This window comes from Mobula birostris, chromosome 23 (genome assembly GCF_030028105.1).
Source record: "Mobula birostris isolate sMobBir1 chromosome 23, sMobBir1.hap1, whole genome shotgun sequence".
NCBI lineage: Eukaryota > Metazoa > Chordata > Chondrichthyes > Myliobatiformes > Myliobatidae > Mobula > Mobula birostris.
In genome coordinates, this window is record NC_092392.1 from 18,134,304 (window position 1) to 18,152,718 (window position 18,415).

Sequence of the window (18,415 nt, forward strand, 5' to 3'; positions counted from 1 at the left end):
AGGGTTTCCCAAACTGGGGTCCATGGCATAAAGATGATTGGAAACTCTTGTTAAAAGGGAGAATGAGGAAAAGGTGACTGACAAGGGAAGTGAAAGGCAGCATAAAAACAAAAGAGAGGGCATATAATATAGCATCAATTAATGGGAAGTTAGAGCATTGGGAAGCTTTAAGAATCCAACAGAAGGCAACTAAAAAGTCATAAAGAGAGAAAAGATGAAATATGAAGTTAAGCTAGCCAATAATATAAAAGAGAATACAAAATGTTTTAGTTTCCACTGTATGAAGAGTAAAAGAGGGACAAGAGGGCATATCGGAAAATGACGTAGGATAGGTAGTAATGGGGGGGAACAAAGAGATGAATTCATAGGTATTTTGCGTCAGCCTTCACAGAGGAAGACTCTAGCAGAATGCCAGAAATGTAAGAGTGTGAGGGGTCAGAAATGAGTGTAGTTGCTATTACTAAAGAGAAGGTACTTGGGAAGCTGAGAAGTCTGAAGATAATTAAGGCACCCAGGCCAGATAGACTACACTCTCGATTCTGAAAAATGTACCAAAGAGATTGTGGGCACATTTGTAATGATCATTCAAGAATCACTAGATTTGGGAATGGTTCTGGAGGACTAGAAAATTGAAAAAGCCATTACATTCTTTAAGAATGGAGGGAGGCAGAAGGAAAGAAATTATAGGCCAGTTAGCCTGACCTCAGTGTTGGAAAGACAGTGTTGGAGTATATTATTAAGGACGAAGTTTTCAGGTACTTAGAGGCACATGACAAAAATTGCCAAAGTAGGCATGGTTTCCTTGGTTGCTGGACAAATCTGTTGGAATTCTTGGAAGAAATAACAAGCAAGATAGACAGAGGAGAATCAGCAGATGTTGTGTACTTGGGTTTTCAGAAGGCCTTTGACAATGAGGCTGATAAATAAGTTAAGAGCCAATAATATTACAGGAAAGATATGAGCAAAGATAGAGCATTGGCTGACTGGCAAGAAGCAAAGAGTCAGAATAAAGGGGGCCTTTTCTGGTTGGCTACCAGCGACTACTGTGTGTCACAGGAGTCACTGTTGGGACTGCTTCCTTTCACATTATATGTCAATGATATGGAGGAAGGATTTAATGACTTTGCAGTCAAGTTTGCAAATGTTATGAAAATAGGTGGAGGGGCAGGTAGTGTTGAAGAAGCATGGAGTCTGCAAAGAAACTTAGACAGATTGGGAGAATGGGCAAAGAAGTGGCAGATGGAATGTAGTGCAGGGAAGTGCATGGTCATGCACTTAGGTAGAAGGAATAAAGGCTTGGACTACTTATAAATGGGGAGAAAATTCAGAACGGAGTAATGTGAGCAGTTTTGGGCCCCTTATCTAAGATGTCCTGGCATTGGAGAGAGTCCAGAGGAGGTTCATGAAGACAATTTCAGGAATGAAAGGTTTAGCATATGAGGAGCATTTGATGACTCTGAGCAAATACTGACAGGAATTTAGAAGAATGGGGGCGGTGGGGGGGGGGGAAGAATCTCATTGAAACCTATCCAATATTGAAAGGCCTAGATAGAACAGATGTGGGGAAGTTGTTTCCTATAGTGGGCGAGTCTAGGACCAGAGAGCACAGCCTCAGAACAGAAGGACGACCATGTAGAACACAGATGAGGAAAATTTTCGTTAGTCAGAGGGTGGTGTATCTGTGGAATTCATTGCCAAAGACGGCCAAGTCAATTGGGTGTGTTAAAGGAGGTGGTTGACAGGTTCTTGATTAATCAGAGCATCCAAGGTTACTTGGAGAAGGCAGGAGAATGTGGTTGAGAGGAATAAAAAATAAGCCATGATGGAATGGCGGAGCAGACTCGATGGGCCGAATGGCTTAATTCTGCTCCTATGTCTTTTGGTCTCATGGCCTTATAATTGAGAGGCTTCCTCACTCGATCTAGTCCCTCCCCCTCCAGCAGCAGAAGAGCCGTACAACGTGGTCCTTCCCCTGCAGTGTCTGCACCAAGCTTCAGTGCGCCCTTCGGCACGTACTCTGCAGTCTGGAACGGGGAATTCAGCAGCTTTGTGCATATCAGCTAAAAAGCAAAGCAAGGTTATGGGAATCTTAACGTCAAGCAGTGCAAAGCCCACTATGTAAAACTGTAAAGGATCAACATAAAGAATATGGTGACCTAAATATATTGCATTTTTTTCCACTTATTGAACCAGTTTTCAACTTTGCTGCAATCCCAGAAATTTATTATCCATCCATAACTACCCATGAATGTTGAAGGCAAGAGAGTGTGAGTAAGAATTCTCACCAGTGCTGCATCATTAGAGGTTCAGATGGTACAGTGAGATTCAAAACTAATCTGCTCACACTGGGGCAAAGTTCAAGGTGAGAGGGATATGTGAAGTTAGATAGAGAACTAGTGAAAGTAAAGAAGAAATCCTTCTTCTAATTACTCCGGGACAAGTACCAAATTTGTTTAAGTTGAGCGGCTATGAAAGACAAAGCTAGATCAAAGATCAAGAACATGAAGAAACTGTCTGTATCAGTTGTATTTTTCAAGTACAAGGTATAGCTTATGCTGAACTTGGCAGCATTCAAAATTCACCTGAAGGAGGATGCTACCTTTTGGTTCCTGAAAGTACAATGTATACCTTGCAGCATATAGGAAATAGAATGGGACAGATCAGGAAGTTTATAGAAAACATGTATCATTGAACTTTTATTTAAGAATGACTTTTATACCCACTCTGATGATTTACCTAACTGGCTAGCTAAGAGAGAAATCCTCACAAATCTTAGATGTTACATGATTACCAGGAGAATGAATAAGGTTGACATTTAAAGGAGTACTCAGTGATAATGATTCACCAGAAGCTCCTCTCAACCCTTGATAACTGGCCAAACAAACTTTGACTGAGAACGCATGTAGGTTTTGCCAGGACTTTTCACAGGAAAATTGACAAATTGTTTTTTAATACAAGGGGATAGGATTATAGATACCATTCATCTCAAAAATCAGTTTAAAGTTTCCAGTTTACTCGTCTCACACCTCTTTATACTGATCACCACTTTACATCTTCCTTCTCTACTTTCAATCACGATGCAGGGTCTCAAATTATCGGCTATCCCATTACCGCCACAGGTACTGCTCGAGCCACTGAGTTCTCACAGGAATTACAAAAATGTTGGCATTACAGAGAGACTGCTGGGTTGTTTTCATCTGAACATCATTGACGACATTGAGGAATATAAAATGAGAGTACTAGACTGGTGGACAAGATGGACCCCATTCTCCTGCGGATCAGTAACCAGAGACTCAACTGCAGAATAGGTTAAGAAAATTATCTGTGAGCTAGACGAATCCGCAATTCACCACTTGAAATTGTGGTGGAGACAGAAACCCTCATCAAAACTAAAAAGTACCCAGATGAGCTTGTGAAGAACAGTAATGCACAAGGCAATAGGATAAGAGCCAAGAGTGATTATAACCAAATTAGCTCACATTGGGACAGCGTGGACTTAATGGGTCTTTTTCTGTGCTGCATGATTCTCTGACTTATCTTCAATTTTTCAACTCATTCTGTACTCTCCTAGAGATTGGAAACAGTAGGTGTAATAAATATATTGACAACCCATCTCTGTAAACATTTCATTGCTACTATTCTGATTCTGTATTCTGATAGCAGCACATGCTGGGATGTCACTCTTATACATTTGCAGACAGTCTAAAGAAATTGAACTTAAACTGAATCCTTAACTGATGGATTCGGAGTGACAGGCATTCACTCTCTCTGATTCATCAAACAAGTTTGGCAAAATGCAAATCATGTTCAGTAAAACAACCCAAGAGGAAAGAATTTGCAAGCAGTGTATAAGCTTGGAGAAAACAGATCTGACATTTTATCTCTATGGAATAAGGTTCGATCTTTGTGTCTTGCGCCTACACAAGTTTTTCTAAGAATAATAGCCTTGAAATTCCATTCAATTTTTGGCACTTTTCCAGTTTTAACTCAAGGTATATTATTTCACTGGCCAGCAACAAAAGCCATGTCCACCAGCCTGGACACAAATCACAAGAACAAAAATTGCCAGCATGTTTTTCAAATGACACTTCAGAATGCCACAGCCTCAAGTTTCCAAAGTTCATCTGCAAAAAGAAGGACTGAGACATACATGGCAGTAGTTTATAATCATCAGCTGAGCCATGGGGATTGTGGGGTTGGGACTGTTGAACTGAAAGGGAAATGAAAGTTTGTGTGGCAGATGCAAAAAGGTAGTACTGACACAATATTTTTCTCTTGACGTTCAGCCTTGAAGATAAGATTCTGGTATCCACATACCTCAATCAGGGCCTCTCCAGACCAGTACGCCAGTCCCGTGGCATCTCTGTGTGAGCCATTATCATGCAGGAGGAAACACAGATGGAAGAAAAGAGAAGCGGGCAAAACTTCAAAGGCACTGCAAATAATGGAACACTCTCTCCCCAAGTGAGAAAAATGAGTAAACACAAGGCTTTGTTAATCTACATCTTCCAGGGAGAAAGGAATGTACGGAGTCATGAAGCGATACAGCACAGAAGCAGGCTGTTCAGCCCATCCAGTCCATGCTGGTCTGGTTTTCTGCTTAGTCCCATCTATCTGCACCCAACCATGGCCTTCCACACCCCTCTCATCCATGTACCCATACAAACCTTTTTTCAATTTTACAATTGAACCCATATCTACCACTTCCGCTGACAGCTTGCTCCACACTTGCACCACCCTCTCAGTGAACCTCCCCCTCAGATTACCCTTAATTATTCCACCTTTCACCCTGAACTATGACCTCTAGTTCTAATCTTACCCAACCTCAGGGAAAAAAAAGAAGCTGCAGATATTTTCCATAGTTATATTCTTCTTAATTTTGTATCCACTTTTACAAGATCTCCCTTCTTTCGCCTGTGTGCTAGGGAATAAAGTTCTAAAGTCTCGATTATTCTAGTGCCTAGATCCCTAATCTGCTCACATAACTTGAACCACTGACAGTGCACCAGTGAAAATTCTTATTCACACTCTCTTCCCTTCAAAATCTACAACCATATGGAAAGGTGGAGTACAATTCTGATTAATTAACACGGTTGTGAATTGGTTACGTTTCTACAAAAGAACTCTGGGCCCTCGATCCAGAGCCACAAATTCAAATCTGACACGGGCAGCTGGAGAATTTATTAACAAAAAGCCAGTAATATCATTAGAAGTAAATATAACATGACTGGACTTCTTTGAAAACTCATCTGCTTCCCCAGAGTACATCAAGAGAAATCTGCCAGCCTTAACCATCCTGGGCTATATTTGACTCAACACTCACCAAGACTAGTTATCTCTTAAATCTATCTTCAGTTTATGGGTAATTATGGATAGAAAATTAATGATGGGATTCCTAGGTATGTACACAAACTTCAAATTAATAAATTTATCATCAAAGTACATGAATGTCACCACATAAATCCCTGAGAATCATTTTCAATGGTGCAGAAGGGAAAGAGGAGAAGAAGGGTAAGAGGAAGAAGAGGGAAACAGTAGTGATAGGGGACTCGATCGTCAAAGGACAGACAGGAGATTCTGTGGACGTGAACAGGACATTCTGATGGTATGTTGCCTCCCAGGTGCTAGAGGCAGGGACATCTTGGATCGCATCCACTGCATTTTGGAGGGGGAGGGAGAGCAGTCAAATGTCTTGGTATATATTGGTACCAATGACACAGGAAGGAAAAGCAATGCGGTCCTGAAGAGAGAATTTAGAGACCAAGGCAGAAAGCTGAGAAGCAAGTCCTCTGGGGTAGTAATTTATGAATTTCTACCTGTGCAGGTAGAAGCAGGATGACTTGGCAGATAAATGTGTGGCTGAGAAGCTGGTGCAAGGAGCAGGGCTTCAGGTTTTTGGATCAGTAGGATTTCTTCTGGGGGAGGTATAACTGGTACAAAAGTGACGGGTTGCACCTGAACCTGAGAGGGACCAATATTCTCGGGGACAGGTTTGTGAGAGCTGTTGAGAGGGTTTAAACTAACCTGGCAGGGGTTGGGAACCGGAGTGAAGGGACTCATGATAGGATAGATGGTAAAAAGGCAAAGGTAGCGTGCAGTCAGACTGTCAGGAAGGGCAGGCAAATGATAGGACATAATTGCAGCTAGCAGGGTGAGTATCAGTGCATTAGACATGCGGACTCAAAAAGGATAGCAAATACAGTACTCAAAGTGTTATATCTCAATGCACAGAGTATAAGAAATAAGGTGGATGACCTTGGTGCACTTTTACAGATTGTCGTGTATGATGTTGTGGTCATCTCTGAATTATGGCTGAAGGATGGTATTAGGTGGGAGCTGAATGTCCAAGGTTACACGTTGCATTGGAGGGATAGGAAGGTATGCAAAAGGGGTGGCATGGCTCTGCTGGTAAAGAATGGCATCAAATCAGTAGAAAGATGTGACATAGGATCAGAAGATGTTGAATCCTTGTGGGTTAAATCAAGAAACTGCAAGGGTAAAAGGACTCTGATGACTGTTTTATACAGGCCTCCAAACAGCAACTTGGATGTGGACTACAGAAAACAATGGGAAATAGAAAAGGCGTGTCAAAAGGGCAATGTTATGATAGTCATGGGAGATTTTAACATGCAGGTTGATTGGGAAAATCAGGTTGATAGTGGATCCCAAGAAAGTGAATTTGTTGAATGACTACAAGATGGCTTTTTAGTGAAGATTGTCATTGAGCCTACTTGGGGATCAGCTATACGGGATTGGGTGTTAAGTAATGAACCAGAGGCAATTAGGGAGCTTAAGGTAAAGGAACCCTTAGGAGCCAGTGATCTCAATATGATTGAGTTCACTTGAAATTTGATAGGGAGAAAGTAAAGTCTGATGTAGCAGTATTTCAGTGGAGTAGAGGAAATTGCAGTGGTATAAGAGAGGAGTTGGCCAGAGTAAATTGGAATTAAATGCTGGCAGGGATAACAGAAAAGTGTGAAAATTTTAGATGTCATGCTGAATCTCGTCAAATTTCTAATGAAGTCGAGGTGCTGCCGTGCTTTCTTCGTAATTGTGCTTACATGCTAGACCCAGGACAGGTCCTCTGAAATAATCACACTGAGGAGTTTAAAGTGCTGACCCTCCCCACCTCTGATTCTCCTGATGAGGACTGGCTCATGGATTTCTAGTTTCCTCCTCCTGAAGTCAATAATCAGCTCCTTGGTCTTGGTGACATCGAGTGAGAGGTTGTTGATGTGGGAGCACTCAGCCAGATTTTCAACCTCGCTCCAGTATGCTGATTCATCACCACCTTTGACCCGGCCTATGACAGTGGTGTCATCAGCAAACTTAAATTAACTTAAACACAACCAGAAGCTTCTACTTTTCCATTCTGTGTGTGCAGCTTGCCTAGTCTAACCTGACTGTTCATTCACCTGGGAGCTAAGAACAATATTCAGGGATGATTCCAGATACTGGGGGAAATAAAGAAACTGCAGCAGGTACTCTGACAGCACTGAAGAACAAGCACAGGATTGACACCAACTTGTTTGACCTAATGTGTGCTGCACATCAAATTCACGCTCTGGCCTCATTAACATGGATCTCATGGCCAGTCAGTACTAACTGCAACGCTGCTGGATTGAGAGCACAGATCCAGGACCCGGTTCCCTGTACCAGCTCAAGCAAGCCAAGAACAATCTTTTAAAAAGTGCTAGACCTTCAATGATTTTGGAATTCAGCCAAAATAGTAGTAAAGGAGAGAATACAGCTTTTCTTGTCACTGTGTTTGTACTTCTCAGAAGACTGCAGTTGAGATAGTGGAATGTTTTTAATTTGAAGCTCTAGCCTGTCACAACATCGGTTGAAAGAGCCTAAAGAAATCCATCAATAGTTGTTCAACATTGTGGAACAGATCGGAATAACATCAGTGGCAGAGAGTGGGTGATACAGAAAAATCACACAAAAAAATGCCAGGATCTCTAATGTTGTAATTCAAGAAAGCTCTGTGCCTTTGATGCTCTTGATATCATTAAGACAATTAAAAATCTATCAACATCTGCCTAGTACTCAGAGAAATTCTTTGTCGTGTTGAAATCCTGTCTGTGGCTGTCTTCAGCAGGTAGGGTCAAAATTATGGGATTCTCTCAGAGAAACCTCTCTAGTGCTTTACCTCTTTCCATACTTCTACTTCCCTCTCCATCTCCAAACCTCTCTATCTTCTGCACACTCTATGATCCCTCTGCCTCTTTATTAGTTTGCCCACCTCTTTATCTCCTTCTTCCTTTACTCTAGGCTATGCTCCATCCTCTCTGCCTTTAAAGCCTCTTCCTCCAACTCCCTGTCCTTCTCTAATTTAGTCTTTAAAATTTGACTGAACCAGTCTTTTTCTGAGCACTCTAACCAGTGGTCACTTGTCATAAGTGAGGAAGGATATTAGCTCAAATAATCCCATTGTTAAATTTGTACGGGTGGAGTACTAGAACACCAAAGGGCACAAAATGTCATTAAAAGTTGCATATAGGTCCTAATCAATAATAGTGTTGTAGAAGATGGCATTGAATAGGAAATTAAAGCTGCATGCAATGAAGATACAATTCTAATTCTGGGTGATTTCAATCTATACGTAAATAGGGCAAACCAAATTAACAATATCATAGAAATGGGACTTCTGATCTATATTCACAATGGTTTACTAGAGTAACCAACTGGTTACCGGATCATCTGAGTCTGGATACCATGTAATGAGAAAGGATCAATAAACTATCTTGTTCTGTGTGGTCACTTGAGGGAGAATTCATTAATGGTAGAATTCTTGATTACGAGGGATAGTGAGAGAGACTAGGGTCCTGAATCTAAATAATCAAAACTATGAGGACATGAAGTTCATGTTGGCTGTGATAAATTGAGAACATTATTTAAAACAAGGATTCCCAACTGGGGATCCACAGACACTTTGCTTAATGGTATTGGTCCATGGCATAAAAAAGGTTGGGAACCCCTGATTTAAAGGGACAACAGTGGACAGAAAATGGCAAACATTTAAGGAGCACTTTGATGAATTATAACATTCATTTATTCTTATAATGCACAGAAATAGAACAGGCAAAGTTGCTCATTCATGGATTTCAAAATAAATTAGATATAGTATTAGAGCCAAGCAGGAAAAACATAAAATGATCAGACAAGGTTGCAAACCTGAGGACTGAGCAGTTTAGGTTTTAGCAAAGGAAGACAAAGGCAATGATTAGGATGGGGAAATAAAGCATACAGTGAACAGCAAAACTGACTCTAAAGGATATCTGTAGCAAAAAAGATTTGTGAAGACAAATGTTAAATCCCTTACAGTCAGAAAAAAAAACATGTTTTTAATAGGTAAGAAAGAGCAAAGAATACAAATAACCTCCCAAAAATGTTGAGGAACACACTGAGGGGGTGGAACTAAATGAAATTTTGATTAGTAGGGAAATGATATTAGGGATATAAAATGTAATGAAGATCAATAAATCCCCAATGTCTGATAATCTGCTTTCCTGAGTATTTAAGGAAATGGCCAGGGTATTGATTGTCATTTTCCAAAATTGGGCTGATTCTGGAACAGTTTGAGCAGATGGGAGGGGAGCAAATGTATCCCAATCATTAAAGAAGTAGACAGAGAAAAAGCAGGATATTATTAACCAGGAGTAAAACACAAAATGCTGGTCAGGAAGCATCTATAGAAAGGAATAAAGAGTCGACATCTCAGGCCAAGACCTTTCATCAGGACTGTAAAGGAAGGGGGAAGAAGCCAGAATAAGATGGTAGGAGGAGAGAAAGTCCCCTCTTACCACTTCTCTTCTACCCATCTACCTATCACCTCCCTCTGGTGCTCCTCTTCCTTCCTTTTCTCCAATGGTCCACTCTCCTTCTTCTTCAGCCCGTAACCTTTTCCACCTATCACTTCCAAGCTTCTCGCCTCATCTCCCCTCCCCCACCACCTGGCTTCACCTATCATCTTCTACCTTGTACTCCTTCCCCTCCTCCTTCCTCTTTATTCTGGCTTCTTCACTCTTCTTTTCCAGTCCTGACAAAGATTCTCAGCTTGACTCTTTATTCCTTTCCATAGATGCTGCCTGACCTGCTGAGTTCCTCCGGCATTTTGTGTGTGTGTGCGTGTGTGTGTGTGTGTTACTCTGGATTTCTAGCATCTGTAGCATTTCATGTGATTAGGATTACTAATCGGGAGCCTGATGTTGGCGATAAGAAAACGTTAGACTCCATCACAAAAGATGTCAAAGCAGAACACTTGAAGAGTGACAATGTTAATATGGATCCATTAAGGAGGAAATCATGTTTGCTAAATCCCTTGGAAAATGTTGAGAATGAAACTAACAAAATAGGTGAGGGGGAACCAGTGGATAAAGTATAAGTGTACTTTAGGAAAACTTCCCTAGGTCCCATGCAAGAGATTAACATGCAAAAGTAAAGCACATGGGTGTGGGGGTAAGATCCTTCTGTGGATAGAGATCTGGTTGAATGACAGTAAGGAAGTCTTTTCCTGAGTGGCAGACAGTAACTAGTGAGGTACCACGGGGATCAGTGCCTGACCCCAGCCATTCTCAGTTTAAATTAACGATATGAATAAGAGAAGCAAATGCATTATTTCCAAGTCTGTGGATAACACAAAATGCAGACAGTGTGAGCCTTGAGGAGGATGTAGAAAAGCTCCAGATTTGAACAGGTTTAGGAAGTGGGAAGATATGTGACAGATGCTGCATAATGCCGATAAAGTTACGCGCTTTGTTGCAAAAACAGAAAGGGAGCTTATTATCTCAACAGTGACAAGACTCAGGTATCACCGTGCACCAGCAGCTGAAGGTAAGCAGGCGTGTTGTATCCTGACTTTCATGGTGAAATGATACGAGCACAGCAGGAAGGGTGTCTTTCTGAAATTGTGTAGGTTCCTGATGAGGACTGTGCACTGTTGTGATTTCCTTATCTGAGGAAGAACAGTCTTGCCATGGATGAAATTCAGCAAAGATTCACTAGACTGATTCCTGTGATAGCGGGACTGACACATGAGGGAGATTGGGTTGACTGTTTCTATCTTCTCTGGAGACTAGATTAACTCACAGTAACATGAAAAATGTTCCTGATTGCTTGGAAGTCTATAACTGTCTAAGGTTAAGGGTAAACTGCTCAGGACTGAGATGAGGAAAAGTTTCTTTTCCTGGAGATTATTGGACATAGACAATTCTGTACCACAAACAGAGGCTGAAGGCAAATCATGAATTATTTTCAAGAAGGAGTTTGATATTGCTTTATTGCGCGAGAGGTGTTGAGGGTTTATAGCAAGAAAAGACAACAGAATACTGAATTTGGACGATCAGCAAATGATCTTGAAAGTCTATTCCTGCTTCCAATTTCCATGTTTCTTTGTCTCAATGGTTCAGTGTCAAATTTCAAACATAGAATGCTTCTGTAGCCTTTGCTACATTAAAATGTCATATACCTGTATATTCAAGCTTCCTTTGATCACAGGATATTAAAGCCACTGGTAGTGGTATCACCCACTGTCCATCCTTATTTCCTTAAGTGTGGCCGGCTGGTGGTGCAATGGCATCAGCGCCGGACTCCAGAGTGAAGGTTCCTGAGTTTGAATCCAAGTCGGGCCACCCCCCCGAGCACGCCTTCCATCCGTGCTGGGTTGAGCGTCGAGCTAGCCACTCGGCCTCGTAAAAAAAAGGGTCGAGTCTGGAACGTTCATATCGTGACCCGGTTAATCTGAAAGGAGACCAATCCTGACACTATGCACCAGACAAGAATGGCCGACTGGCTGGTGCAACACGCTTTAAAAAAAAATTAGGGTAGTTAAAGTCAATTCAACGGGGCTCCTTGTATTCAATACTCAAATATTCAGGCAGTTAACACGTAAGATATTCTTTTCTGTCCAATATATTTCATTAACTCATTGCTCTCTTGAGCATGCACACAGCTACAGTTTATTTTTATACACAGTTAATTATCTAAGAATGCAATCCTATGATGATTACTGGCTAATTATAATACAAATAAATCTCATCTCCACTTCATGCTTTTATGCTGTATCAACAGTGAAAAACCATTCATCTTTGGGCTGTGAATATATTTGAATTCATTATTAGATTGTACACAACAAAGTGTAGGTAGAATCATCAGTAAAAACGACAGAAAGCCCACACAATACAGTTACAAAAGGATATGCTGCAGCACCACAACAATCTATCCAAGTAAAGGGACCCACTGACATTCAAGTAGACTTGTTTCAGTAAAATAGTAAAACAAATTTCATCACAAAACTAGTATGTTGTATTCCATTTTTCTCGTTCCTTATATTGTGCCTAACATCTTTGAATACCGTTTCTAAGTTACTCACAAAGAGCATCACGTTGGATTTGTACACACATCACCCTTTGCTTAATTCTCTACCCAGTAGCTGCCCAGGAAGCAGACTCATAAATTGACCATTGATAATATTCATTGCAAACCCTTGACCCATCAATGCAGTCAACGGTATTGTGACATCCTAGCAGCTAATATAATAGCTACCTCCTGTCCTCCCAAGTCTGACAAACTGACCAACGTTAGCTCAGCTCAATCAGGCTGAAACCAATAGCAATGCACTGAGGCTTCAAGCTATCAATTATAACCTCATTATACTGGATATGGAATTTTTCCTCAAGAGCAGATTACTCTTCAGTGACTCTTACTAATGGTTTACAGTCAGTCATCCTTGTTAAAAATAACATCCGTGATTAAGGACATGGAGTGTAGGGCAAGTCGGTACTCCATAGAAATTAAAACTCTTAACTGATCTAATGATGGTAATGAAAGGTCAGGCCAGTGCGAATGAAGGGTCTCAGCCTGAAAAGTCAAATGTTTATTCATTTCCATAGATGCTGCCTAATCTGCTGAGTTTCTCCAGCACTTTGTGTGTGTTGCTCTGGATTTCCAGTATCTGCAGAATCTTGTGTTGAAGAAGTGAATTCAATGTATTGATTAAATGTCAACTCACAGAATTCCTGGAAAATGCCTAAACTTTGTAAACAGCTCTTACATCTCAACAATAATATCCATTATTCTTTTAAATCTAATGGTGTTATTAGCACACCACTGTCTTTCCCTTCAACTCCATTCTTATTCATCTCTGCCAACGTTCCACAGGACAATTTACTTGGTGTGTGCTCAGAGTTCCCCTTTGCTTTCAGTGGTGAGTGGTCAAATCTATACCTCAGCCATGAGTATAACTGCATCTGATGGGTTAAGGAGTTGGAAACTGCAGGCAGTTTACAGCTAGAGAGAGGTGGGAGAATGGAGCAGGTGAAATTAGTCAAAGCAGAGCACAGACCAGTGCCTAAAACAAACAAACATATATCTGAGCACTTCCAAGTGTGAAGGAAGTGATCTACTTCTGAACCAACTGCAACTCCACCTTTGCTGTTGACAGCTGGCTAAGAACATGATAAGGATTTAAGGTGAGATCTTCCTTTTCTGTAGCAGCTCAGATGCTTATTTTGAACTATGTGTAACCCTGTTTAATCTGGTATATAACACAAGCAAAAATCATGTTTATTAAATGGCAAATCACCAAAGGCTTTGATCTCAACAAACACACACAAAATGCTGGAGGAACTCAGCAGGCCAGGCAGCACCAAAGGAAAAAAAAAGTACAGTTGATGTCTATGATCACAACAAACTGTATTTTGTGATTAGATTTTAGCTTGCTTTTAATCTTTTATATCATCTTCAACATCATTTCCACTGGAGACAAGCACATTCCATATATCATATTCTCTAAATTGGCTGTTGTTGCCAAAGAATTTTGTTAAAATTCCATTTTAAGGAATGAAAACTTTTAAATACAAGGCCTCTTCATTTTCGTGATCTATCTTTCAACCATTATTCCTTAGTATTACCCATACCTTTGGCTCTGGGAGTGATGGCTCACAACAGTGTAAGCCAATATTTCAAAACATAACTGATGAAACAATGTGTTCATTGAGATGTCATTCTCAATTCAAGATGTCTCAAACAAAGTCTTATCAACCTGTTCCAATAGGTTCACATTCACTCTTCAACAAAGAAAACCAAAACTAGACATACATTTAGTGGCCACTTTATTAGGTACACCTGTAGACCTTCTCATTAATGCAAATATCTAATCAGCCAGTCATGTGGCAGCAACTCAATGCATAAAAGCATGCAGACATGGTCAAGAGGTTCAGTTGTTGTTCAGACCAAGCATCAGAAAGGGAAAGAAATGTGACCTAAGAGACTTTGACTATGGAATGATTGTTGGTACCAGACAGGGTGGTTTGAGTATCTCAGAAGCTGCTGATCTCCTGGGAATTTAATGCACAACAGTCTCTAGAGTTTACAGAGAATAGGGTATAAAACAAAAAACATCAAGTGAGCAGCAGTTCAGTGGTCAAAAACACCTTGTTAATGAGAGCAGTCAGATGAAGATGGCCAGACTGGTTCAATCTATTGGGAAGGGAACAGTAACTCAAATAACCACACATTACAACAGTGGTGTGCAGAAGAGCATCTCTGAATGCACAGCACATTGAACCTCGAAGTAGATGGGCTACAGCAGAAGACCAGGAACATACAGGAGGTACTAATAAAGTGGCCACTGAGTGTATCGTGTCGAATGTGTCCACCTTGTGAGAAAATAGATTCAAGGTTTCATGGAGCATGTGCTTCGGTTCATAGTTCAGAGTTGATTGCCTAGCAAACGTAGTCAATTTATACGGAAAACAGCCTATTTAAAGAGCAGAGGGAACAAAATATATAACTAAATTTTCAGCACTTTTTTCCATCGCTCCTGGAACAATGCAGCAAAAGGAAGTAACTGCTTATTTTTGAGCATTGTTTATCAATCTCTTGCAGCAAGCAGTTCACCAGGTTTGAATCATCTCCATTCTGACTCAGAATTGCATTATCATTAACATGTGGGATTAAGTGTCTTCAATGAAGTAATGGACTCATTGCATACAAATTGGCCAAATGAAACAACAGGAGCCTATTAAATAGCTCAGAAATGCTTTCGTCAACTCGAGGACCTGTCTATTGGTAAAACAGAAATTAGCCTGTATTATATTTCATCTGACAGCCTTAAACAACTAAAATCAATTTCAAGAGTAAATTAGTGGCCTAACTTCAATGATTTTACATCACTCACCGATTACCATGATTAACCTTCATGGTGGATCATTAATTTAAATACTGAAACTAATTTTAAGGTAAATATATACATCCAATATATGTCTATTATCTGCAAACATTTTTCTATTGTAAATTTGTAAGTCTGTATTTAAAATAGAAATTGGTTCTACAATAATCTCCATGGTAAGGTTATAACACTAACGACTTTCAATGTCCTCAGTAGGGAGAGGTGAACTGCATCTTATGAAGAGGCACTTGTTTAAATAGTTGTTACTTTCTTTCTCCCCACTAGGTGCCAACCTGATAGGGAGAATATAGTACCCTCTCCACTCAAACACTATATAAAATGCACATGGAGTCCAAAGTTCCCATGTCTATTCACCTAATCCCACTAACAGGGGCACTGAAGTCAGAAATGATGAAAAAGGGAGCTGGAAAGGGATATACATTGAAATTGCATTTTTTGCCAAGTTAAGATCATGGTCCTACCTGATAGTTTGCTACTCCAGGGTTGTTTGACATATCACGTATATATGTGGTGACGCCCAACAATCCAAATCCAGAAATTTAACCAAACTGATTAAGTTTCTGGACTTGGATTGCTGAGTATCTCCAAATGTATATCTGATACATCAAACAACCCAGGAGTTGTAGACTATCAGGTTGGACCATAAGGGTGATCTTAACTAAGCAAGAATGAAACCAGCATGCCATTTCAATATATATTCTTTTCCTGCTCTCTTTTTCCATCACTTTTGATTTCAGCTCCTCCATTATTGGGAATAGGCAAATCGACATGGTAACTTTATATGTGCATTTCAGATGGAACATTACATTTCCTATCAGAAGAAAGGCTCCACTCATCAAACCAACATAGTTAAATGCATGGGATTGATTAGAATTAACTGGGATCAACTGCATCAAAGCAGAAGAGTAGCACCCTCATCCTATTTTACATTAATTCCCATGATTATAGAATCAGCAAAACATTTTCACTGAGACTGCGTTATGGTCCAGGAACCTGGATAAACAAATCTTTAAAAAAAAATAAAAATGCAACTTCATAAACTGAACCTTGGATAGACTATCTGAAACAGACAATTCATTCAAGACCCAAACCTAGATAATGTGGCCACTTAAAGAATATGACAAATCAAACCTTTCTCTGTGGGGGGAAAAAGAATCAAACAAAAGACTAGAGCATTACAACTTGTGATTAACACAAAGTTGATGGCAATAACTTTGATTATTTTTCTCTTTAACGAGGTCATACAATGGGTCATGAACCTTTAACTGATTCATAAATGCTGCTTTGGCCATACACAAGAAAAAGGAGAAATCAGTGGCATTTCAACATTACCATTAATCTACAATTCACAATGCCATTGCATATTAATCTTGTAAACTTTGTTTACCTGGATAGTATCTAGCCAGGCCAGTTGCACTTCCAAAAACTTGCCACATTAATGTAGGATCTTCTTCCTTGTTACGCTTAAAAATGGGATCTAATGCTGCCGTCCAGTTGAGTTCATTTAAAACAATAGTTGCTGAAAAGCAAGCAAAAACACTCAGTTACTCATCAGCCTGTTACTCAAACACTCAAATCAAAGAGAAAAATAACTTATATTTTCTGATTAATTATTTCTAGACAGGAAAAGTATGGAGATTGTTTAGTACCACTAAACGCCACATTGTGTAAACAATACATTTCTCTTTTATGATTATGAGGACACGCAGTCCCCTTTTATTGTCATTTAGTAATGCATGCATTAAAAATGATAAAATGTTTTTAAAATAGTCAGAATTAATCTGGCACAAAAGGTATTTTTGTTATAAAAATCTGAAAGGATGAATGAATTGGTCAACCACCTTTTGTGTCACTTCTGCCGTTGTCAGGATTAATTAGGTCTTGCATTGTTGATAGCAGCTTCTGACATTTCATTTCTATTAGTAAATTCATTATAAAGAGAACGGCTTCTTCTTTACACTTAATACTTTTTCTCACTTGTGTTCAAAATTGTCCAAGAATCTACACTGCACACATTCAAAGTCTTGTGGAATACACAAGCTTCCTCCAAACAAAGACTGATCTTCCACAATGTAACCGAATATCCTATGAATTCTGGCCAAGGTTCAATATTTGTTTTTTTTCCCCAACATACTTTTGCCAGCTTTGGTGAGGATTTCACCTCGGGTACACTGAAGTCCCAGGAAGCATCTGGCACAACAGTGTTGCAAATTAGATAAAGCACAAGATCATAAAGACCATTTGTCATATTTTGTAAGCTTCTACAAGTCTGTGGTGGCTAGTGCTATCATGTTTGCTGTTGTGTGCTGGGGCAGCAGGCTGAGGGTAGCAGACACCAACAGAATCAACAAACTCATTCGTAAGGCCAGTGATGTTGTGGGGATGGAACTGGACTCTCTCACGGTGGTGTCTAAAAAGAGGATGCTGTCCAAGTTGCATGCCATCTTGGTCAATGTCTCCCATCCACTACATAATGTACTAGGTGGGCACAGGAGTACATTCAGCCAGAGACTCATTCCACCGAGATGCAACACAGAGCGTCATAGGAAGTCATTCCTGTCTGTGGCCATCAAACTTTACAACTCCTCCCTTGGAGGGACAGACACCCTGAGCCAATAGGCTGGTCCTGGACATTTCATAATTTATTGCCATAACTTACATATTACTATTTAACTATTTATGGTTCTATTACTATTTATTACTTATAGTGCAACTGTAACGAAAACCAATTTCCCCCTGGATTAATAAAGTATGACTATGACTTAGTTTCTTTCTCCATAGAAAGAGGCGATAGAGCTCGTCTGGGCTGAGCAGTTCTCAGAGCACTCCCATCACACCCACAGGAAATGTTCTTCCTAAGCCCTCGGCCATTCAAGCCCATTAAACCCTCGCTCCTCATTCTCCCACCATCCTTCTGCCCAAAGGGTAACGTACCTAATTAACCTAATAACCAACCACACCATTGGGATGTAGAGGAAACTAGAACACCATTGGGATGTAGGGGAAACTAGAACACCCAGGAGAAATGCTTGCAGTCTTAGGGAGGACGTGTGAGCTCCACATAGACAGCACCAGAGATCAGGATCAATCTCGTGTCACTGGAGCTGCGAGACAGTGGAACTACCTATGCCAAATTGAATTTTAAAGTTTGCCATTTTCTCTGCCTTTGAGATGGCACAGCTGCAAGGTGCATGTAAATTCGCTGCCTTTTTCTGCAGACAT

At 40.3% G+C, this 18,415-nt stretch overlaps 1 protein-coding gene across 5 annotated transcripts in view; it reads right to left on the reverse strand.

The window, feature by feature from the left end:
* Positions 1-18,415, reverse strand: part of LOC140186954 (voltage-dependent calcium channel subunit alpha-2/delta-1) — a 747,581-nt gene that overhangs the window by 285,415 nt on the left and 443,751 nt on the right. For all 5 annotated transcript variants that reach the window (XM_072241811.1, XM_072241809.1, XM_072241810.1 and 2 more), the window contains one exon: positions 16,581-16,712. In XM_072241811.1, coding sequence (XP_072097912.1) covers positions 16,581-16,712 — 132 coding nt within the window. The remainder of the gene's footprint in view (positions 1-16,580; positions 16,713-18,415) is intronic.